The sequence below is a fragment of the Takifugu flavidus genome, chromosome 21, assembly GCF_003711565.1.
Source record: "Takifugu flavidus isolate HTHZ2018 chromosome 21, ASM371156v2, whole genome shotgun sequence".
Lineage (NCBI taxonomy): Eukaryota > Metazoa > Chordata > Actinopteri > Tetraodontiformes > Tetraodontidae > Takifugu > Takifugu flavidus.
Genome location: NC_079540.1, coordinates 1280558 through 1302955, shown reverse-complemented (window position 1 = coordinate 1302955; position 22398 = coordinate 1280558). Strand labels below are relative to the sequence as shown.

The 22398-nt window shown below is 46.2% G+C and overlaps 3 protein-coding genes across 8 annotated transcripts in view; all 3 read right to left on the bottom strand.

The window, feature by feature from the left end:
- Positions 1-8734, bottom strand: part of LOC130517938 (ataxin-1-like) — a 48859-nt gene extending 40125 nt beyond the window's left edge. For all 6 annotated transcript variants that reach the window (XM_057020156.1, XM_057020158.1, XM_057020157.1 and 3 more), the window contains exon 1: positions 8569-8734. The gene's annotated coding sequence lies outside the window, so the exon portion shown is untranslated. The remainder of the gene's footprint in view (positions 1-8568) is intronic.
- Positions 8735-13810: 5076 nt separating this feature from the next.
- On the bottom strand, positions 13811-16320 carry LOC130518220 (ras-related protein Rab-25-like). The gene is made up of 5 exons (XM_057020657.1): positions 16017-16320; positions 15151-15346; positions 14863-15056; positions 14592-14672; positions 13811-14515 (listed from the first exon to the last, which is right to left on the bottom strand). Exons 1-5 carry the CDS (start codon positions 16051-16053, stop codon positions 14391-14393), a joined length of 633 nt encoding a protein of 210 aa, XP_056876637.1. The 5' UTR covers positions 16054-16320; the 3' UTR covers positions 13811-14390.
- A 407-nt stretch (positions 16321-16727) lies between these two features.
- Positions 16728-21850, bottom strand: ubqln4 (ubiquilin 4). Its single transcript, XM_057020656.1, has 11 exons — positions 21635-21850; positions 20522-20673; positions 20291-20439; positions 19933-20195; positions 19674-19832; positions 19349-19571; positions 19118-19257; positions 18880-18963; positions 18530-18645; positions 18192-18453; positions 16728-18108 (listed from the first exon to the last, which is right to left on the bottom strand). The coding sequence occupies exons 1-11, from the start codon at positions 21827-21829 to the stop codon at positions 17956-17958; spliced, it is 1896 nt and encodes a 631-aa protein (XP_056876636.1). The 5' UTR covers positions 21830-21850; the 3' UTR covers positions 16728-17955.
- Between the last annotated feature and the right edge of the window lie 548 nt (positions 21851-22398).

Here is a 22398-nt window from a genome sequence, read left to right as displayed (position 1 = left end):
GAACGCTGCGGTAAAGTGTGTTTTGGGCAACGAGGACTGTCCTTAACCCACTTATAACCTTGACTGCTGGCTACAGTATAGCTGTGGAAATGGGATTTTAAAGCTTTTAGTCTTAAAAAAAAAAGCTTTGGCAATCCTCATAATTTCCATCATCAACTGTTGATGCACTTGTTCTTAAAGCTTTTGCTCCCCTCGATGTTGAGGGAGACAGCCCACATCCACATCTCACTTTCGTCTGTATGTCTGCTCAAGGTTCTGTCTGCCTCCTTGGCTGTCTAGACACAGACGGCAGTTAATAAACACTAGAAATGAGTACTGTTGGATCATTTATTCTTCTTGAAGAGCTGCCTCCACCTGAAGGGCACAAATGCAGACAGCCAGGAGGATCCAGGGTTAGCTAGACCGAACATTAACGTAACGCTAATGCCAAACGTTAACACTAGAGGGCCGTGAATTACACACACGCCTTGACTTGTGTTACCGATTTTTCACTGGTGTTACAACAGAAAAGGAAGACAGAACACCGAGATAGGGAGGAGAGAAACCAAGAACAGTCTTTAAACTGTTCATTTGTGAGCGTCCATGTTGAGGCTGACGCAGGAGGCTTGACAGAAATGTCAATTTTCGGCAATTTTTGGGACTTTGGGAAACATAAGCACGTGTATGAATGTGGCGTGCTTGTTTTTATAATCAAAATCTGTCCTCAATTGTAATTCTTTCACACAGTTTGACAGCTGTTCTGCAGACTTTTACCTTTTGCAGTCGGAGGAGGTTCAGTTTGTTTCCCTCAAAGAGTCGCAGGTTTTTATCAAGAATCGTAAAAATCTGGTGTATTGCGTACATTTCTGAGACAAGGGTGGAGGTTTTTAAACGGATGAGTGTAATATCATATCATATCAAACACGAGCAGATTATAACAAGTCTCTTAGCCATCCTAGTTTAAGGTTTTGGACGATATAACCTGCACCAGCTTGTTGCTCATGTGGGTTCCGTCTTGTGCCTGTTGCTCTGGGTAGAATAGCAGCATTGTGTGCGCAGCTATAAACTAGCACCCTACAAAAAAAACTCAGGCATTCCTTATCTGGTCACATGCACTTTGATACGCACCTGACGTGTATTTGACGTGTAAAAAGACACCACCCGAGCACGAATACAGGCGCCGTTTCTCCGGGCAACTCCGTTAGCAAGCGCAGAGGCAATGGGTTACATAACCGAGGGTCACGAGGTCAGAGGAGGAAAGAAAGTGCGGCCACACCCTGCGTGACTGTCGGCATTCCATAGTAGGCAAGACTGTCAATACTTGACAGACTGGAGACGTGCAAGGCTGCTGGAACACGTCTGGCGGGGACGCCTCCTCTGCCTGCAGTGCAACATGCAAAACAACCAAAACAGGCAGCCAAGCCAAAGAGTAAACATGTGAAATCAACATGTGTAAAGGGAGTGTTTCGCCCTTTCTGAAGCGGTCTGCTAGCGCACGGACAAGAAGAGAGAGTTGGAATTACCGCAGCTGATCCCGTTTAAGCTCATTCGCTCCCCTTTAATCAAGCAGCTTTTTTACGCGGGCAGTTAACGAAGGCCTCGCTCGTCGCGCCACCTCTCCGGGCAGAAGCACGGCGGTCCGACGTCGGGCCAGTCGCCTGCGTTTACCGTTCGGGCTGGAAATGAAACTCAGGTTTTCGAGTTGAGATAACAGGTGAACTGAATAGCCTCTCTAGAAAAACCACATAATTACAGATTCAGAGCTGAAGCGTGGGATTTTTCCACCTTTGAGTTGTCTTACTCCTTTATTTTCAACATTTTTTCCCCTCTGCCCCTTTTCACACATTCTTATTTAAATAAAAACACACTTTTGCTTGACATTTCTACATGAATGCGCCATAAAGATGCTCCAGCTCTCTCTGTCTGGCTATTGAGGAGTACTAGAGGACACCCGACACAGAGAGGATCCATGTTTCTATTACAATCACTCATTTCCAATCATCTGTGTGTGAGTGGATTAATCAGGGAGCTACGCTACTATTCTGCGCTACTATTCCACTAAGCTGTCGCGCTGCTGGCGTAAGGCCGTCCTTCAAGGCCGATCGCCGTTTTTGTTAGCACACTGTACTGAGTGGAAACGCAGCTTATAGAGCTAAACCCTGTCACAAGGTCATTATGAGCGTTGAAGGTCCAAAGTTAATTCTAATAATGAGGAGTTTATTTTACACGCGGGGAGCTATTAATGTAGCCATCATCAAGAACTGAAAGGTCTCTCTTTTTTAAAGCAGGTTTTCTTTCCCACAACTAAGCTTTGTGTGAGACCAGACGACGCACGAGCGTCTCGGCATGATTAGGAAGCTAAAACCGGGGCAGCTCCCTCCCAACACGCACCAGAGTCCACCATGACACACACTTACACAACCTAGCACGCCATCAATTCAATCATCGAGCGATCCTTCCAGAGCAGCAGCGGTGGGGAGAGCTGCGCAGGAGCCAGGGACCAGTTATCACTGCTGACCAGACAGGAAGTCATTCCATTTGGGAGCTATCAGAATTCTTTTTATCAATCTGCAGACTGGATTTCACGCTGGGGACTCACGCAGCTCTGGGAAGCTTTTTATAAACACAAGCCCCGCCCCCGAATACACGACACGATACCGATCCTTTAAAGATAAATGACAAAGCAAATGACCGATGATTCATAAAACCGAGCAATGGACGCAGGGATTTTTTTTTTATTTGAGTGGATGCGGAAACATTTGTACAGAAAGTCAAACGTTACAGGTCCCAAAAATAGAGATGGCGGTTTGTTTTAGAGGTACTCTGAACCCGGCCGGCGGAATCGATACTTTATCTGCTCCGCCTCACAGAAATGAGACAACAGCAAACACTTTTAAATTCCACACCTGACAGGACAAAGTAAATAAGGGTTGCCTCATAGTCTTACTAATGACCTTTATCTTCTCCTTTAATTGGCAATAGTAATGATTATTATAATTGGAAGGGTAGTCGTCTTACATAGTAATGAGAGCGACAGTAGTGACACACGTTGCACAAGGTGGCTACTTTTAGAGATTCCAACTGGACCCAACAGCCCCGGGGAAGGAGCCGCACAGCCATTGGTGGGTTTGGATCTCGGGTCATGCTTGAACAAAACAAAAAGTTCCACTAGAATCCGACGTTTTTGCAAGGTGCCCGAGGATCGGCGACGCCGCGCTCTCATTTCGGGGATGGAAAGAGCAGTTTTGCAAGGGGACTCTGAGCTGGATCCACATTTTCATTGATCCTTCAGCTGAAATCGGGCGAGGCCGTTTCCAGATGGCCGGCAGGTAAACAGTGAAATGTTGGTTGAAACGCGGCAGAACTTCTCTTCCGAGTATCCGGACGCCGTGCCTCTCGGGTCATGTTGATAAGATCTGGGAGCGCTGTGGCTCTGTGGGCTAATAAGCTCACTCATGCCCGCTTACGTTATAACATTTGGTTTTCAATATGGCGGCGGAGCTAAGCTAAGCTAAGCGCATCAACTCGTCCAGATGGCGGCTGTACAAACCGCTCACACGGCGAGAGTCAAACCACCCAAACACACCGCAATGACAGAGGAGACGTCCTTCGGTTCCAAAAACCAACCGGGAAGCGGAATTCAAGTTTCCCCTTCATCCAGCACGAGCACACTAAGTCATCAGAAAGGAAAAACAAACTCGAACCCACAACCTCTGTGCTGTGACCCGGCGCTGCGAGTTTTATTCCGCCCCAACACTCTTCCAGTAAGAGCTCTTAAGGTTGGAATTCACTTCTTAGTCTGGCCTGATGAAGGTGGCTCGTACCGTAGGTATTTTCCCTGGGCAAAACCCTGAAAAGGGTGTGTGCTTATGAATAAGCTGCAGCATAATAGCATAATAACTACGTGTGTGTGTGTGTGTGTGTATTGCTGCAAATATTTGTGTGGGAACTAGGGATCAATTAATCATCCGCTTGACATCGTGCACAGGTGGTTTTTCATTGACTTTGAAGTGTCTAAAAGTATTTTCTATGTGCGTCATGTGAACATTAAACAACAGAATGAAACCTGAAGGCTTGATTCGCTAGCATGAATAAAAATCAGCTCAAAGAAAACATCGCCATCGTCTTAATCAACAAAAATAACTTCATTTTCCGTTTAATCAATCAAATTAGACACTTTCTTTTCTGTGAGAGTAGACAAAGGAGACCGAAATCTCCCTTCATTGGACTCAAAAATGCCCCAAAAGCCACATTTACTGCACTAAAGGGTATTGACATCAGGCCACTCACAGACAGACAGACAGATAAACAGATAGACAGACACACAGATGTCATTTAGTGACCCTAAGCTGGGAAATTACAAGTGTGTGAGTGATGAGTGTGTGTTGCCAGCCGTCAGATGACCAAACACACTGGTGACAATGTTAAAATTGTGGCGGCGCATCGTCACTAAATGAATACGTGGGAAACTCCGACGTTGTGTGTTTAAAACTCTTCCTAGTTCACATCACAGCCCACAAAAGCCCGACAATGTCCTGGTGCTGTCAATAGCTACTCCGAGTCCCTAAAAGTCCAATCTAAAACACGGAAGGTGATTGTCTCTTAAAGGGACGTCTCTTAAAGGGATGCCGATGGTGTAATAGGTGATGGGTTCACGGGGCTTACGGGCACGCAGGGAAAATCCAGGCTCACTGTGTCTTATCTCTGTCAGCAGCGCTTCAGCAGGGTGTCGTTGCCAAATGTCCCTGTTTCAATGTCATGAGCCTGCTGCACAGCCAAAGGCCAGACGTGCTAGCTGTCACACGGACGCACCAGCCGAGCCGAGAGGCCGACGCGCCGCCGTCTATTCCGGTCGCTCGGTGAAAAAGATGAAGCGGCCAAACCCGGACGGGGAGACTCAAACCGCAGCGCGGCTCAGACGGACAGGAGGTCGCTGCAGCCTTCAGACACTATTTCAATAGCGCCCGCGGTGGCTTGTGTTGCCTCAACCTGCCCGTCCGTGCACACCTACAGCCACGGGGCGACACCAAGCCACGCGTTCATCAATGAAACGGGGCGACTGCGGGCGAACCGTACTGGGGTTTGTGCCAAGAATAATGTGGTGAAGGGTGGGTTTTGGTATTTCAGGGATTGTTTCTGTCACTGGCCATTTTCCTGTTTTTGAATTCCTCTCTCTAAATACGTATCCTCCTGGCTCTGATATAAGTCATTGTTGATACCCAAACACTCCATTCTCGCACATGAGGTTCTGGGGGAAGGGGCTGATCCCAAATGGAAACACTTTAAACAGACATATTGTAAGTGAGGGTTCTGTTTTTAATATTACTGAAAGGACACACAGCCTTTCACCTTTATTCCTGGTAGATTAATAATAGATCACGCAGGGGGTCTGCAGACTAACTTACAGGTGCATCGCCACCAATATAAATAAACATGTGTTCCACTGGTTCATTCATCTCACACACATGCTGAAAACTGTCGTTGGTGGAAGCTAATGCAAATAAAGCTGAACAGAACAAAGCTAAAGATGTATGTAGCATACAGCCCACTCATGTCATCCATCCCATTAGCCCTGGTGGGCTCATGTGAACGCAAAATCAGACACGATGTGACGCCCAGCGGCTCTGACCTGGGCCCCATCCGCTGCACCAGAGTCCCGCAGAAGCAGATCAACCCTGATAAAACAGGCTCAGCATATGATTTTAGGCTAAATCCAACAGTTATGGTATAGTTTTGTTTAGGGAGCTAAAGTGAATCAATTCCTCTGGAAAGCCGACTCGGGCGAGAAGGGTGATTGGGTTGGTGCCCGGGCACCAATAACCTCTACCTGTGTGCGTCCTTGTATTATGGGATTAACCTGTGAGATTAGACAAGGGTACTTAGGACCTGATACCAGGTTCATCATCAAAACTCATATTCTGGAGGAGGAAGAAACACAAAGAAAGAATGAAAACAAAGGAGGGTTTCGGTGTGGGTAGACTGTCTGATATTTACATTTAGGAGCTCTAATCCTCACATGCACATGAGGACGCAGTCATCTGATTGTGGTCTGGGTCGATGTTTTCGCTCCATCTCCTGATCTCTGACTCTTCCTGTGCTCCAGGTCTGAAGAATGGAAACATTTGTGCTACTCACTCATTCCAGCCTGAGAGCCTCCGCCCAATCAGGACACAGTCAGTCTCTCTCTGTCTCTCTCACACACACACACACACACAAGCCTCAACCTCGCAGATTCACACTTTTGCATTGGAGTGTGTGTTGGGGCTGCATGTGTGTGAGCACACTATATTCTGAAAAATGACATAAGCTCATTTAAAAGACTCTTTGTGATTAAGACAGACTGGCCACTAACTGTCTCCCATTTCCTTGTGAATCTGTGGAATCAAAGACTGTGTGTGTGTGTGTGTGTGTGTGTGTGTGTGTGTGTGTGTGTGTGTGTGTGTGCGCATATGTGTGTGTGTGTACAAAATTGTGAGTTTACCAGTGTTGAGTAATACTCAGCAACTTAATCTCTGATCCTTGTCCAACTCCATCTGCTCCCTCCACTGTCTAAAAACAAACTGTAGCAACATTCCACACAGCATTTTTTGGACAACATGTCTTGATTTTCTTTTCCGTCAAAGACCGTCCGCAGCCACGTCTCCCTTTGTGACGTATACACCCTCAACAACACCCTGCAAGGCTTGCTACCTGAATACCTGTTGGACATGGTGAGAACCTCTTAGCTGACTGCTGAGAACAAACCAAACCAGCCATGGACGTCCTTCAGGTCCGATTTGCAAAATGCAAAAGCTCAGTTTTCATTGAAACGGGGAAGACTCCAGGGCTGCGGAGGTGCACACTTAAAACACACACTTAAAACGTTAAGAATAAAGCATAAAAGATAGCCTCTAACTCTGTGTAACAAATGCATTTCCATGACTTCTGTAATGCGCGGTTGTGAATGCACATCAGATGAATGGAGGCCACGCTGTGATTCAAGCCGTCAAACCACTTAGAAAGTTACCCTATCCGTAAATATCCTTGAAACAGATGCACATGTTCCCCTCTGGTCATCTGCAGCAACCCTGGCAGTGGGAGATCGAAGCGATGCGTAATAAAACCAGCCGGCAGAGCTGCGTTTCATAAGCTGCATGCCACTAAATAACAGCCAGTACAAAAAGTTGATATGGGGCTTTGTATTTGCAGCGACCCCTAGTGGTAGACGGCATTAGAGCAGGTGCTAAAGAGTTAAAAAAAGATGCAGATTTGATATTAAGATGCACTTTAAGGAGTCTGTTAGCCTATCAACTAGGATACACAGCGACGTGGGCGCAGCATCACTGCGGGTGTGAATGTATGCAGCCAAGTGCTCGCGGCCTGCAGCAACATGCACCTTAAAGCCAGTCTTTATATAGCCAGCGTGCACACGTCACAACGGTCTCCGACGTTACTAAAGCAACTATCTATGTTGAAGGCTTTGTCCAGTGCCTTAAGTGCATGCTGGAAGCTGCCATTACTGCTGTCAGACTATATTATACGCGTCAAACACGTGATTGGCTGGTCCTGTTGTCAGTGCAGCTGTGGGCTCCATCTGCCTGTATACGTGACCCAGATTTGGCTGAATATGCGGATCAACAAGTACATCTGGACACATGTCGGTCCAAACATGCCACCAGGTGAGAGCAACACCTGGCTCTCTACAGTGCATCCTGCCATTCATTCCAGGGAGAACGCTGCATTAAATGCACAGTGTGAGTGAAGGCGCGGGTTTCCACCCGGGACAGAGCCACCCTGAGTGCTACTCTGAGGTGTAAACAGAGTAAAAATAGCCCGCTATCACAGGCTTCCCTACAGTCCCGTTATATAATGGCCCAAGCCTGGATGAATGACATCACGGGCAGTCCAGCAATCACAAACCTTATGTCCTTTACAACCAGCTGGTGATATGGAACAGTGTAGTAACACAACACGCACGCACGGGAAGTGTGTTTTAGCAAACATTAGACAAGGCTGCGAGTGCGTTTCTTCTTGTTCTCCGGCTCTTTGCGAGTGGAGCAAACACTTCCGCGATTGGGGGGGACGACGACGGGAAATTCACAACGTTTCGCCTTTGACAGCCCCCGGCAGTCCAAAAGAGAGACCCCGGGTGTTTTGACAACACACGCCGGCGCCGAGAGCCGACAAATCAGCCCGTTTTGAGTTGAGGTCGAGTGGCGCAGATAGTGGAAGTGCGCCGCCTGCCCCGACGACCGCGCGCCCCGGCGGACGCGCTCCCCGCTCGGTCAGAATCCGGCGGAACGCCCGCTCCCTTTCGGCCCGGTTTAACTCTACTTTGCGACCGATTCGCGGAATGACAAGTGCACGGACACGAAGCGGAGGAGCGGCCGCGTCCCCCGGCTCACTTCCCAAACGGGTCAGAGGGCGAACTAAACATAATTCCAAAGGTTTGAAGTAAACCGGAGCGTCAGCGCCACCCTGCCCAGTTCTTCCAGCCATTTTCTCATAATAGCTCCAGAAGAGAGAGGAGGGGGGGTTGGAAGTGGCACTTTGGAAGCAATGACAGCGCGGTCGAACGAGTGTCGGACGGATAAGTTGAGTGGGACTTACGGTCGGGTGTAGTGGGCTGCTGAGTTTGTGTCTCTCCTTGTTGCCAGGGCTCCCCTGCTCTGCTCCGGCGCTGGCGGTGGAAGCGTCTCTCCCCTCCCGACGATGTTCGCCGCTCACGCAGCTCACTGCGCTCGGCCCCCACCTTCAGGGAGACACGGAGGGACGGAGGGAGGGACGGAGGGAGGGAGGGAGACGGTGGGGGGAGGCTGAGAGACACGAGTTCAAAAACGGAGCAGCGCGTAAACTACTCATGCACAAATGCGAGAGGAGGAGCGCGCAGAGTAGCGGGAGGGAGCCGCTGACACCCGCACGGGCACACCGGCCTGGGTCGGGGTGGGCGACGGGATGGGGAGGGGGAGGGGGGGTCTTTGTTTCTTGCAGTTCGAGACTTGTGTTGGGTTTTTTTTTAGTTGTTTTTTGAAATCCCGCATTTGTTATATAACTAAATTGGGGCGGGGGGCAACAAGATGCGGGGCGCCAGAGGCTGGTTGGTTTTCAGAAGTCACATAATAGAATTATATAGATAAATGCAACCTGCTCCTGCATTAGTGTCTTTATTACCATTGTCAATTGTATGTTATCTAATGACAACTGTTGCTTTAAAAAATGGATTTTGTGCAATATGACATGCGACTTGTGGAATACAATATTGGCTGAGTGGCTTTGCGCTGCCACACAAAATAAACAGTTCTATTTGCTTCGAAAGCGCGCCCGAAGGTTGTGGTGTCTGGAGTCGGCTCATCTGAGACTGATTGTCAGCCGAAAGTGACAAAGCTGGTCTGCACACACAACGAAAACACACACACACACACACAAAAAAACATGTCAGGGACACTAAAATCCACACAACGTGAGATCAGGTTTTTCTATCTCCCAATAAGCTTCGCTGTCTCCCTCGGGCACCGACAGTCCCAAAGACCAACAAATTTTGTGCGTTTCCCTGCAGAAAAAGTCCACAATCCACCTCCTGAAAAGACCCAAGCATGAGCAGCTCATCTGTGATGATCCCATTTGTTTTGTCACTTTGACCTTCATGACCTCCCAGCCCGTGTTTTCACTTTTTCACCAGCAGAGACCACTAAAGAACGCCGGCCCTGAGCATCAGGCCGCACCTGCTCGGGGGCCACGGAAGGACAGGTGAACGGGGACGTGTCCCCCTCCCTGTCAGTCATTTAATAAGTGGGCTATTGTGCAGCGGTCCTTTGTGCTGCGGTCACATGTACAGCAGACAAAGACGGGGAGAGGTTGACGAGCCTTTGTGCCGCGGAGCTAGCGTTACATCCCCGGTAACAATGCAGGGAAATGATCGTCTGGAACTGAATAGACTTTGATGTGCAGTGACATCCAGATGTGGTCAGAAGCCCTGACAAAAGGAGCTTACATCTAAATACGAGTCAACATTTTCAGGCTTTGACAGAAGGATCGATTTAACGTAAAACGTGTTAAAAGGCCCCATTTCAGTTGTCAGTCTTTACCTGCCAGTCGATACAGTTTCCCTTTCTGACCAGAAAAAAGACACAATCATACAACCCAGAAGTGAAAAGTAAACAGGAATTATTTTACTCTCCTCCTGGAACATGAATAAATAACAGAGTGAATGTAAAGCATACACCAAGGCCGATGAATAATTAATGTCACTGGGCTTTTGAACAATCGCTAAAGGCACTTTATATAAGATCCTCGTGGTCGAGCACACGTCTCCTTTATTGGACAGCAGTTCATGGCACTCAACCCAACACAAGCTCCAAAAAAGTGATCAAATGTGAATTTCTCGCCCTGATTTGAGGCTGGTGTGGAAATTTCAGCATAGGATTTGTAATAATCTTAACAAAAACCCAATCAACAGAAGATTCACTTACATTTCTACCGTTTTAAGGGTGTTTTTACACAGAATTTAAGGCCTCGCATGTCACTGCTGGGTTCTACAACCATTTGTGGCGCCCTCTTCCGTTCAAATAAAGAAGTGCTTACATGGGTTTCAGTCACAAACAGTATACAGTATAAATTCATATGCACATAAATATGATTGATAAATTCCAAACTGAGAATATATAAATTTCCTCCTAACCACAGTGTTACCAAAAGAGATTGTTGAATCATATTTGTTGGGCCTTTATGTCACCATACATTTGTTTAAGTATCTGTTTCAACTGATCAAGTATTGCTTGCATTAACATCATTATTGACACTTTCAATATTTGCTTTATCATTTAACAATCAATTTACAACTGTATGTTTGTTTTAATAAAACCTCATAGGTTTTATTTGAAATGAAGGTTACAGTTAGCAACTTTTATCTATATAACTGCACATATGCATTTATTAGGTGTACTGAGAGCTAACAGTGGAGTTTGAACATGAAACCTGCTCTTTGATCTCCCAGGATAAATTTTAATCGTGTTTACATACATTAACATGGGTTTTTTTTTGTTTTAAAAATATACAACTTCCAGTGCTAACTGGGCCAAGCTTTCTGCCAAGCACTTGAATTTAGCATCTACATAACCACTATTTTTAGTTCAAGACATTTCCTCAAACCTTGAGTAATCTGTCCAAAATGACTGATTGCTCTGCTTTTGATTCCCTGAATAATGAAAGAAGAAGAATGAACGTTGGTATTGGTTACCCGTCTAAACAAATATTTGCTCCGCAATAACCCAGGCTCACCTGTATCATCATCACACAGCTCCTCATACAGCCACGCTAGAACAGGCTTAAGGTCGCCCTTGTGTAATCCTGTGGTGAATGTCTGCTGGAGGCTTGACCTGTTCACAAACACACACACACACACACACACACACCTTCCTCCGCACCATGACGAGGAAGAACAAAGCAGAGGAGGATTAGAGTGCGGAGAGAGTTCCCTAATCTCTATATTAACACATGTTTGAATCCAGGTGTTGAGGTAATCTGGAGACGAAGCGAAATAAAGAAGAGTGTGTGTATCTAACAGACTGTGTATGTATCTGGGGCCACTCTCTTCTGCCTCATTACAGCGATGGGGTGATGGGAAAGTGGAGCGGGATGTCCTCCTGAGCTACCCTGACTGTGTTCACAGAGCAAAAATCTCCATTACTCTGACACTTTTCCAGCTGCTGTATGGTAATAATCACTTTATAATATAATTATTGTGCTGCTGTGACTTTGCCTTGGAAATCCAACCCAATCTTGACTACATTTTATAATAAGAATAAGTTTCCGTAGCAATATTCCAGTGTGGGCTCATCCAGGTCAGCAAATATAATAAAATAACAGACAATTCAGCAGGTCAACAAGTCTTTTTGGAATTATTCTTGCTGCCATGGGCGATCAACAGACTTTTTACATGTTCAGTAGTATTTTTATGAGAGAGACAAATATTTGTCTCAAGTGTTTTTAAAGCAAATTTAGCGCTCCTGCTAATGTGCTGCTAATGGTGGATTGGCTCGTTCCAGCCTGCGGGCTGGAAAATAACCAAATTTGCCTCGCAGCGCATCTTAAGCTCATCATTCTGTTTGTTTAATTTTGCAGGGGTTAAACAGGGTTGCCAGACTCCTCGTTTTCTTTGTAGGGAGCAGTTCCCACCATCTCATTTTGCAGCTGTTCTAGTAGCAATGACGTGTTCCCAACTGCCCCTCTGAGGGAGAGCAGGGTGGCCACATTTTTAGAGTTTAGCTTCCTTATAAATAAGGTGGAAAATATACTAAAGTAAATGTGTATGTGGGTTTGGAGGCATCAAGTGGAAAAGTGGAATGGTGTTTAAAAAAGGGAAGTGTGGGTGAAACTCAGAGGTCATCTGATGATCCCTGCTGCCCAGAGAGGGATCGAACGGGAATGGTTCGAGTTTTTCCATGGTGGTTTTGACTTGTGTCCTCTGGTGTATCTGGGTTAGACTGAGACAGTTGGCAGGAGACTAGGCATAATTATTAATTTAGTAGGACTAATAGTTGCTATTTAAAAACCCACCATCTCTGAAAGTGACAAATGACCCTGTCTTCCCTTGGCTTTAGCCACCCCAGAGTTTCAAAAGTCTGAATGTAAATTAAAATGAGATCTTGACTGTTGTCAATTTGTGCTACCCTAAACGTTTATTCCTCTAGTCCTGGACAGGACAACAATAATCTTATTATGAATATTATTTCAAGATCTGAACCATAATATTCATGGTACCGTGATCATGTGCCACATATAAAAGTCTTTTTGCGTGTCTGAAAGCATTATATTGTAATTCCAACATCCATGAATCACCAACCTGTTTATCCACGGTTCTATCGCTTGTCTGAGCTTATGGCGCCCCCGCGTGGCAGAAAAGCGTTATAGCAACTTGTGCATATTCATGTTCACCAAGTCAAGATCATAGTAATGCTGCCATGACCGATGATCACATACATAATGCCTGTTTACAGCTCTAAAAATATAAAATAACAATTCCAACATCCATCAACCACACACGTCTCCTGCGTTTCCTTTGTGGGGCAGAAAATCTCATAGCAACTTCCTCAGTCAAACTGTTTTAATTTAGATGCTGTCGGAATCTCTGTCAAGCTTATCCAAGTGTCAATCATCATTAAGTTTTAATAACTATTTACTTTATTTACGTGTCAAAAGCAAACCCGACATCCTTTAAGCACAACACCAAAATAAGATATGCAAATGTATATTTGTATAGATGGAGACGTGGAGTACAGATTAAAAATAGCAAAACAATTCTTAGTATTAGCTACATTATTACAAATTAGCTACAAATAAACATCTTTATTTGCAAACCGAGCTAATCGCCTGTTTAAGAAAAATCAGAAATTTTAAAGGTATTTAATGACACGTCCTGGATAACTCAACCCTAAACAAAAGGCCTTTAAAAGGTTACAGATTTTTGAGGATACTCTTTGGCCTCACTTCTGACTCCGATAATGGAAACTGCACCTTTGAATGACACAATAAGCTACATTTGTCCCGGTGGACCCATTCGGGATGGTATAAGACCGACCTGCTGCCTGATGTTGCTTTGGCGACGGTTATTACAAAGTTTAAAAGACATTTCAGTGCACGGAGTTCCCCACATCCATATCTCAGACAAAGGAAGGCAATTAACTGGCCAGCACTCTGAAAATGAGGCCTCACATTGGGACTACAGTCCCCAGCAGCCTGTAACAGGCAGCATAAAATTGACATTATTTATATAAATGATCTGTGCTGCCCCCTACTGGCTGTTGAGAGATTTGTTTTTTAGAAATCGCACAATAGAGAAAATCAAAGACCCAAATTGTCATAACAATAATTTATTTCACACCCCAGTATATTCATTTATAAAATAGATCATCATGCATCATCATCAAAACAAATCTGAAGGGATGTACAGGCTTTTGTAACATTTCCCACTGGCCACCATAAATGTTTTATAAAAATATCCATTTAATGTTTGCGGAGATAATCCCTATTTCTTTTGCTGAATTTCTGTACAGTACTTTTAAACACATGTTTCTTTAGTTCTAAGAGTATAGTTCAGTTTTTGCCAAGAAAACAGATTTTTCCAGAATTCATCCCACCCGGCGGTGTCCAGATCTGATCCTCGAGGGCCCGAATCCACCCGGGTTTTCAGTCCTACCAGGCAGAAAATGATTTCAGAAAGGAAAGTGGGGAAAGTGGTGTATGCCTGGCAGGCCACAAGTCCTGGCTGGATTGCGGCCCTCGAGGACTGGGTCTGAACATGAGCTCCCAGTACAGAGTGCATTCTGCGCAGCGATATGGTTAAAATTGTGATTTTTCCTATAAAGTAGTTTCTAAATGACGCCATATGACTCCCATCTTTGGTGGTAACAGATCCATACCACAGCAGCGGTCTGTTAGGAGCTCTTGCAGCAGCCCCCCTTCCTCTCCTGGGTGTCAGTGGCTCCGATGGGGCTGGACAAGGTCACGGCGCTGATGGAGCCGCGGGTCACCTGCCGGCTGGCCACCTTCTTTTGGATGGCTGGAGGTCATGAGAACCAGCAGGTGAATCAAAGAGCCCACCGGGGGGGTGAGGACACGTGGCAACAGACACCTACCTGAGAGGACCTCGTTGAAAGCGGCTTCAACGTTGGTCGAATCCAACGCCGAGGTCTCCATGAACATGATACCTTTGTTTTCTGGAGCAAGATCAGAGTTTTTAACTTCCTTCTGTCCAACTTCACTTGTTTTACAACCTTAGAATCTCAAAACCATTCAATTCTAGACAGAATAATCATTTCAACATCAAAAGCTTAGTTCTACAGCAACAAGCAACAGACCTAAACACAGACTTCAGTATTGTGTGTCCACATTTTGGTGATATCTGACCTGCAAAGGCCTGGGCCTCCTCTGAGGGAACCGTCCTGAGGGTGTCCAGGTCTCTTTTGTTTCCCACCAGCATCACCACGATGTGAGGGTCCGCGTGCTCGTACAGTTCTTTCAGCCATCGCTCCGTGCTCTCGTAGGTCAGGTGCTTGCTGATGTCGTACACCAACAGAGCCCCGACTGCTCCCCTGTAATAACTGCGGGGTCATCCAAGGACACCAGGGGTCAGTTTGGTCAGCTGTTGCACTGCATCGCCTCTTTATCAGTATGTGTGTGTGTGTGTGTACCCACGCTGAGGTGATCGCCCTGTAGCGCTCAAGTCCTGCCGTGTCCCAGATCTGGGCTTTGATGGTGTACTGGTCCAGTTGAACCGTCCTGGTGCTGAACTCCACACCGATGGTGGTGCGGCTGTCGTGGTTGAACTCATTTTTGGTGAAGCGAGACAGGAGGTTACTCTTCCCAACCCCGGACTCTCCTATCAAAACCACTGAACAGAAGCGCAAATCGGCATTTTCAGCACAGAACAGAGCCCAGTTACTCAATTATTCCAGATTTTGGGAGACACGGTTGTAAATTTACTGGAGGAAGGAAATTAGGGTTGGAATTTACTTTTTGGGGGGTTCGTTTTTAGAAAATCACTAAACTCACATCTGGGCAAAAGGATCTTCTATTGAAGTTGTACCAACAAAAGTCTATTGATTCTGATTGAAAAGTAAAATATTTAGCTAGGAGTCAAATGGAGGTTACAGACTCATTATCAGAGTACAGTACAGTTGAAGATTAACTCCCAATGGTGATTTTAACATGTTTTAACTGCGACCTTACGGTCAAATAACAAGACACCGAACACCTCAGCGACACACACGCGGCACGTCAGACACTACGTGCGCCGAGCAGAGAAATATCTATAACAGGAAGTGTTGACAGAGCAACCAAACAAGTTTTAGGCATGAGTATTTAACTGCTTTGTGAGGTCAAAGGTCAGATGTTTACAGTCAAACGGACCGAAAGCTGCCACTTCCTGCTTCACTCTTAGGTCTTAACCCAGAAAAACAAGAGCAGGCCGACCGGTAGCCGGTTACACCTGCCGGCTTAAACCGTCCCAGGCTTATTTTATCGGCTCTGACACAATCACAGTTCAAGTAAACACGACTCACCTTTGTACACAAAATTGTACGACTCGTCGGACCCCATGCTGTTCCCGTTTACCTGGGTAAATACCCAGAGGCCACGTTGAACGTCGGTCTGCCGCAGCTGGATAGAAAGACAAACAGCCCTCTCCTCTCTCCCTCCCTGCAGAGCGTGGAGGGAGACAAGCCAGAAACGCAGGAGGGGAAAGGACAGCGGGCTTTAGCTGCGGCCAGCCGATTCCTTCATCCGTGTGCGGGGGTGAACGGCGACAGGACTGACGACAGAGAGAAAGGGAGGGCGGGAGTCCCGTGGCCTGCCCATCCCTCATCAGTTGACACCTGAGGGCCGGCAGAAGCAGGTGCAACAGGTAGAACCACTTGGGCGCCAGTCATGAGAAACTGGCTCCGCCCTCTGCTCTCTGTCCACAGCGTAGCTGGTTTTGCATGAGAATGGGCCTCACCCAACAGGTGGATGGCGGATCAGATCTCAGCACCATTTTACAACCTGTCTGAAACCTCTGACGGCGGCAGGGCCGGCGTGTGATCGGAAGCCGTGCCGGCTGGAGTAAAGATAAGAGTGGAAGGCCGTCAGCTGTTCAGACAGTCGCAGCTTTCATTTAGGCGTCTGAAGTTCTGCCGCTAAAATGTTGGTTTTTGCCGATACGCATCAGCTCTTTTATCTGGAATTTTTGGCGCAGACGTCACAATCCCATAATCACAGGACACGGGGGCGCGGGCTGTTTTTGAAGATGATTTATTTTATTTTTTTTAGTACAGTACTGTTAAAAGTTAGTTTCAACATGTTCAATTGGAAGATGGATTTCTTTTTCGGCTGAGGTGAACAGACAAAGCAGCTATCGAGCAGTCGCCAAAGGTGCCACAACTACGAAGCCAAGATCTTCAGGAGGGCCGTGATTTAAAATCAGAGTCTAGGATTTGATTTGAGGATCTCGCGGCGCCTACGTTTCAAATTCTTCCCATCGGTTCTGCACTCATTTGATTCACACGTTTACTCCGCGAGACGAATCACAAATATCTGTAGGTGCTATCCGCACCTCAAAAATAATTAAAAAAAAGAGAGGAAAGAATCATTAAAAGGAGAGCACTGCTTGTTTGTTTTAAACTCAAAATCGTTGCTTTGGAGCCGCTCGAGCTCAACACTGTGGCTTCAGTTCTGGATGGAGAGAGTCTCCTCATTAACCCAATGAATGGACAGTTTTTATGGCAACGCCTTAGTAGGGCAGGAAGGACAGAAGGCACTGCAGTGGCGCCTCAGAGCGAAAAGAAACTGTGCAACCATGTTTGGGTACCTCTATCTGGAATGACAAGCAAGTCAGGTGCCTTTTTATAAGCGCTTGTAATAAATAGTGAAAGTTGTCTGGTGAATGAAACAATGTCTAGAATGGAGGAAAAGGGGAAGGAATGAGCTTGGATGTCTGAGTAGGTGCTCCGGATTGCAGGAAAAATAAAATATATATATACTGTACTGTTTTGCTAGGTAAATGCTGACAAACTGTCTCGAGAAATAGTCAACAGCCAATCACTTCACATATATTCTGTAGGGGGAGTTTATGTATGGGTTTGTTGCACACAACTTTAATGTGAAGAAACTGAAGATTGAAAAGCCAGCCAGGCATTTGCACTCCTTTTCTCTGCACCAGAACACTCACAGCAAAGTGAGGGTGGTTTAGTCCAGCTCTACAGCAGCACTCTAAAACAGAGATCTGTTTGGATGAGGATGAGGATGATGATGAAGGGTGGGGTGGGGGGGAGTATGGAGATGAGAAAAATTATCTGAGAACGGAGAAAGGATTCGGGCTCTGCCAAAGACTGCCCCGAAATTCCTCTGTAAAGTTTGGGACCATACACTTCGATCTCTCTTGGTTCTCTGTGAATGAGTGAGTGTGTTTACGCGTCGGACATGTATGTATGTATTTGTCTGTGTGACAGGTTGTACTGTATGTCTTTAAGAGGGCTGTGAGCCCAGCAGTCTCTCAATAGCGGCGTTGATGTCTCCACCAGTAGCAATCAGGGCCTGCAGGTTGGCCTCGCGGTTAATGAAGCCCATGGCGTTAAGCTGGTCCAGCTGGGACTGGAACCGCACCTCTGGGGTCTGGGTCTAAAGAGGGAGGGAACTTTCAATGATCCGTCTGACATTTATGAAGCATTTCGCACATGTGATGCATGTGTCAACGTGTGTACCGTTGCGCTTCCTCCTCCGCCTCCAGCAAACATCTGGAGCATCTGTTGCATCAGCTGCTGTTGGGCAGCGTTTGTCCCTGCATTGCTGGGCGAGGAAGCAGGGTTCTCTGTGGGCATACTGGGAACTCCAGCGGTGGGTATACCGGGAATTCCGGCTGTAGGGATACCGGGAACTCCGGCTGTAGGGATACCAGGAACTCCAGCTGTAGGGATACCAGGAACTCCGGCTGGTGGCATTCCAGGAGCTCCACCTGACATCAAACTAGTAAAGAAAGAGGAATGAGTTTTCAAAAAATATTCCATAAAGTTTGGGGGGGAAATGGCGTAACCTGTCAAACCTGGGCATAAGGCCTGGTGCTTCTGTCTGCAGTGTTTGGAGTCCTTGTTGGATCTGCATTAGAGCCTGCATAGCTCTGGGATTGGTCATCACCGACAAGGCTTCAGGGTTCTGCATCTGCATGGAGGAAGAAAAAGTGCAGAAAATATACAAAAACAGGTCAATGGGCTTGTTTGGATCTTGTTCTTTGCCAGTTCTTCACTGATTCTTATCAATTGAGGTCTAAACCTGAAGCCAAAAAATGCATTATCAGGACAGAACTGCACAGCATGTGCTGATACATATCTGTACTGGCTCACCTGACCTGAATATTGAACATTTCTGAACATTAAAGTAACGCAAGTGCATTACCTGCTGCAGAAAGACGGGCAACTGAGATCTGAACTGTTCTTGTAGCTGCGGGTTTCCAGCAAACAGGGGGTTATTCATCAAAACCTGGCCCAGAGAGAAAAAACAGCCTGCATTATTTCATACTACACCACCACATTAAGAAAGTAGTATTTCAATTCATTGAGGTTTAAAAAGCAGCGAATATAATGAAACGATGCTGGACTGGGAATCACAGAGCTCTAACGGTACTGCTTCATACCTGGGAGGCCAACTCTGGGTTTTGAGCCAGTGACTGCATCATACTGCGCATGTAGGGAGCAGACAACATGTTCTGCATCAGCTGAGGGTTTTCCGAGATCTGCTGCAATAGACTCTGCATTCCCGGGCTGTTGAAAATCCCTTTGATACACAAATAAATGAAAAGGGGTTATTACAGATTATCACGTGTGTTAGCTTGTGAATACTGAGGAAAAAAAGGCTGCGGTCTTACCGTTGCCCAGGCTGCCAGCATTGACACCCAAAGGATTGGACACGCTGGGGTTGGTGCCTGCGGGTGTGCTAGTGCTTCCTGCAGTGCTCCCCCCACTCTCTGGAGGGTTGGATGAATTTGGCGGTCCCCATGGGTTGGGCAGTGGCTCGCGGTTCTCTGTGCGTGATGGCTGAACACCAGACTCAGAGTTGCCCCCTAGAGCTGAGAACGGGTTGTTTCCAAACTGCAGGAACAAATGTCAGACACAAGTATGTATAAAAATATGGGAGGAGGAAATTCAGTCAAACTGGGGTTTTTTTTCCCTGTGGGGAACTCTTCCTGATACCTGTTCCCTGGCCGCACTGAACATGGGTTCCTGGATATCTGTGTACATCCTCCGCAAAGCATTGTAACCTCCTGGAATGCTCTCCAAGTTGCTCAAAGCTCTGTCCTGGTTCCTCATCATTTCTTGCATCATAGCAGGGTTCCTGGCCAGTTCCATTGTCTGTTACGAGAGAGTAGATTATGAGGGATTAAATGCTGTCGAAATGTCCTGAAGTCATTCATGTCTTAATGAAGGAATAACGCTCTACAAGTTCTTCTACCTGTCTCATTAGCTCTGGGTTATTAAGCATGTGGGAGATCTCCGGGTTGCGTTCCATCAGCTGCTGCATCTGAGGGTTGGCCATGATCATCTGCCTCATCAGGTCCGGGTTGGACATCATGTTCTGCACCAGCGGGTTCTCCATGATCTGACTAAGCATCTCCGGGTTGGACATGAGCTGCCTCTGCATCTGCTGCTGTAGCTCCATGAAATTGGTCGAACCCATACCCAGTCCAGCCAGACCAGCCAGGTCTCCAAAACCAGCTGAGGAATGTAGGATGAGTGGGTGAAGGTTACGGCTGTTCACATTTTTAAATACAGGACATTTGAGTGTTATTAGTTAGCCTATCGAGACTCACTCAGTATGTTAGGCGCCTGTGTGGGCTGAGCAGGAGTGCCAGTAGAGGCTGCTGTGGAGGGAGGGGTGGTGCCCGGACTCGAAGTGGAGGTATTACCAGCTTGAGGGGAGGCTGCGCTAGAGGCAGAGGTGCTACCACCATCTGCTGCCCTGAGGGTTCATGGATATAAATGAATACACATAAGATGAGATCAAGAATGTACACTACGCTGTGGTTATGCTGTATCCTTACTTATGTGCCGTCTTTATAACCAGATGGACCGTCAAGCCATCCTTGATGCCATGCTGGCTGAGACTGTCGCCATCCTTCAAAATCTTGCCTGCAAAAATCAGAACCAACTGGTCCTGTTTGGCTTTGAACCGCCTTGAGATCTCTTCTTTAAACTAGAATAAAGTGAGAGAGAGTATCATGTCACAAACGGCTCCCGAAGGATTTTCTGGAAAAAAAAAATATATTTAATCGCATATTTTTTTGCGTCTACATCTTCTGCTCTTTGAGAGATGTTTTGATCACATGTCCTACGACTACATATAAAATGTAGCCAACAGCTGCCAAGCAGACTAGATAGAATCCTGAAAACTAGTATTGGTATACTGGTATTCACATTAGTGCTGGGCGAAAGCAAAACAACCCTTGGCATCGTATTTAAATACAAATGACAAACGGTCGAAAGTAACGCAGAAAAACGTAACAATTATCAAATATGGGCAAACCAATCTAGACAATGATGCGTTTCCTACATTGCACTGCAATGTGTGATAATTAAACGTCGCCAAGACAACGGTTGTTTGGAGATTACACTTTATTCCCCAGAAAGCTGAATGACTCAGTGGTTGTAATTAGAACGTTCTAGACTGATAGCAGCTTTAGCATTTCGAAGCTGACTTAGCTAATCTAAATGTAGTTCGAAGTATCGCCTCTAAAAACTACATCTATGGTACTGTCACACTGTTGTTGCTTGATATAAAGGGCACAGTCACCCGTCAGGTGACACTTGTTTGGCTTCATACTTTGCTAACGTTACCTTAGCTCAAACATTGCGTGAGCTAACGGCTGCCGCTAGTTCGCTAGCCGGTTGGCTATCTCAAATATAATGATTGTCATATCTTTTTATCGGAGGCTTACAAAATCAATAACATCAATCAATCACCGATCCAATTGGCAATACTTTCAATACGCACAACCTCTTCGATTTTACACACTATGAGTTCGCCGGTATGAGAGACGATGATATGCTAGTGCTAAGAGAGCTAACTAGCTCCATCACTGAAGTTATGGGAAGGAGCATGACGTTAGAACACGGCACTGAACCTCAATAGCTCCCGAACAGCCAAATCAACTCACCTGAGAGACAGACGCATCTTCTGCGATGGCGATTTCTTCTTTGTCTTTCGGAGTTTTCACTGTAACCTTAATTATCGTTCCCTCCGAGGCTTCAGACTTATTATTGTTGTTATTTCCAGGATTTGCGGCGCCTTGGTCAGCCATCTTTACTCCGCCGATGGAACAGCTCGGGTCTGGCGTCAGCTTCCGGGTCATAGGTCAAACCTCTTCTTCTTCTTCTTTTCTTATGTTAATAACGGTTAGTGATGTTCTCGTCCATTACCGTCACCAAATGGCCAGGAGTGCCACTGAATAGTGTGTGTGTGTGTGTGTGTGTGTGTGTGTGTGTGTGTGTGTGTGGTGTGTGTGTGTGTGTGTGTGTGTGTGTGTGTGTGTGTGTGTGTGTGTGTGGGGAGGGAGATAACAACATATTCTTTCTAATAACTTTTTTCCTCTCAAAGGTCTTTATAGTAGATGCATTTGATCACAAAGCAACCTGCTCTGTAATGTAATCTTGTATTACTACTGCCTATATAGTTGGACCATTGGAAGACCTAAGGTCAAAAGTCTGTGACTACACCCAAAACAACCCTGTGAACATTAATGTAGAAGGAGCAGATGTTCCAGCATCCTCTTTTTATTTAATGGAGGTTGTTGAACTTGGAATTAACTGTACAAGTAAACCAGTACACATACTATAGCGGACACATATATTCTATAGGCAAAAGTAATGCAGGGTCATAAAACAATAGGTTGGTTTAGGATCCAAGAGCCTTACCTTTATT

Bases quoted from the DNA above. Each gene is read 5' to 3' on its own strand.
- LOC130518220 (XM_057020657.1), bottom strand. From the start codon at position 16,053: ATGGGGTCCGACGAGTCGTACAATTTTGTGTACAAAG. The intron at 15,057-15,150 runs GTGGGTACACAC...ATGACCCCGCAG, and splicing joins TACAGGGCGATCACCTCAGC to TTATTACAGGGGAGCAGTCG. The intron at 14,673-14,862 runs GTCAGATATCAC...ATCTTGCTCCAG, and splicing joins GGAGGCCCAGGCCTTTGCAG to AAAACAAAGGTATCATGTTC.
- ubqln4 (XM_057020656.1), bottom strand. From the start codon at position 21,829: ATGACCCGGAAGCTGACGCCAGACCCGAGCTGTTCCATCGGCGGAGTA. The intron at 20,674-21,634 runs GTGAGTTGATTT...ACTTTATTCTAG, and splicing joins AAGATGCGTCTGTCTCTCAG to TTTAAAGAAGAGATCTCAAG. The intron at 18,646-18,879 runs GTAATGCACTTG...TCCTCCATGCAG, and splicing joins TGCCCGTCTTTCTGCAGCAG to ATGCAGAACCCTGAAGCCTT.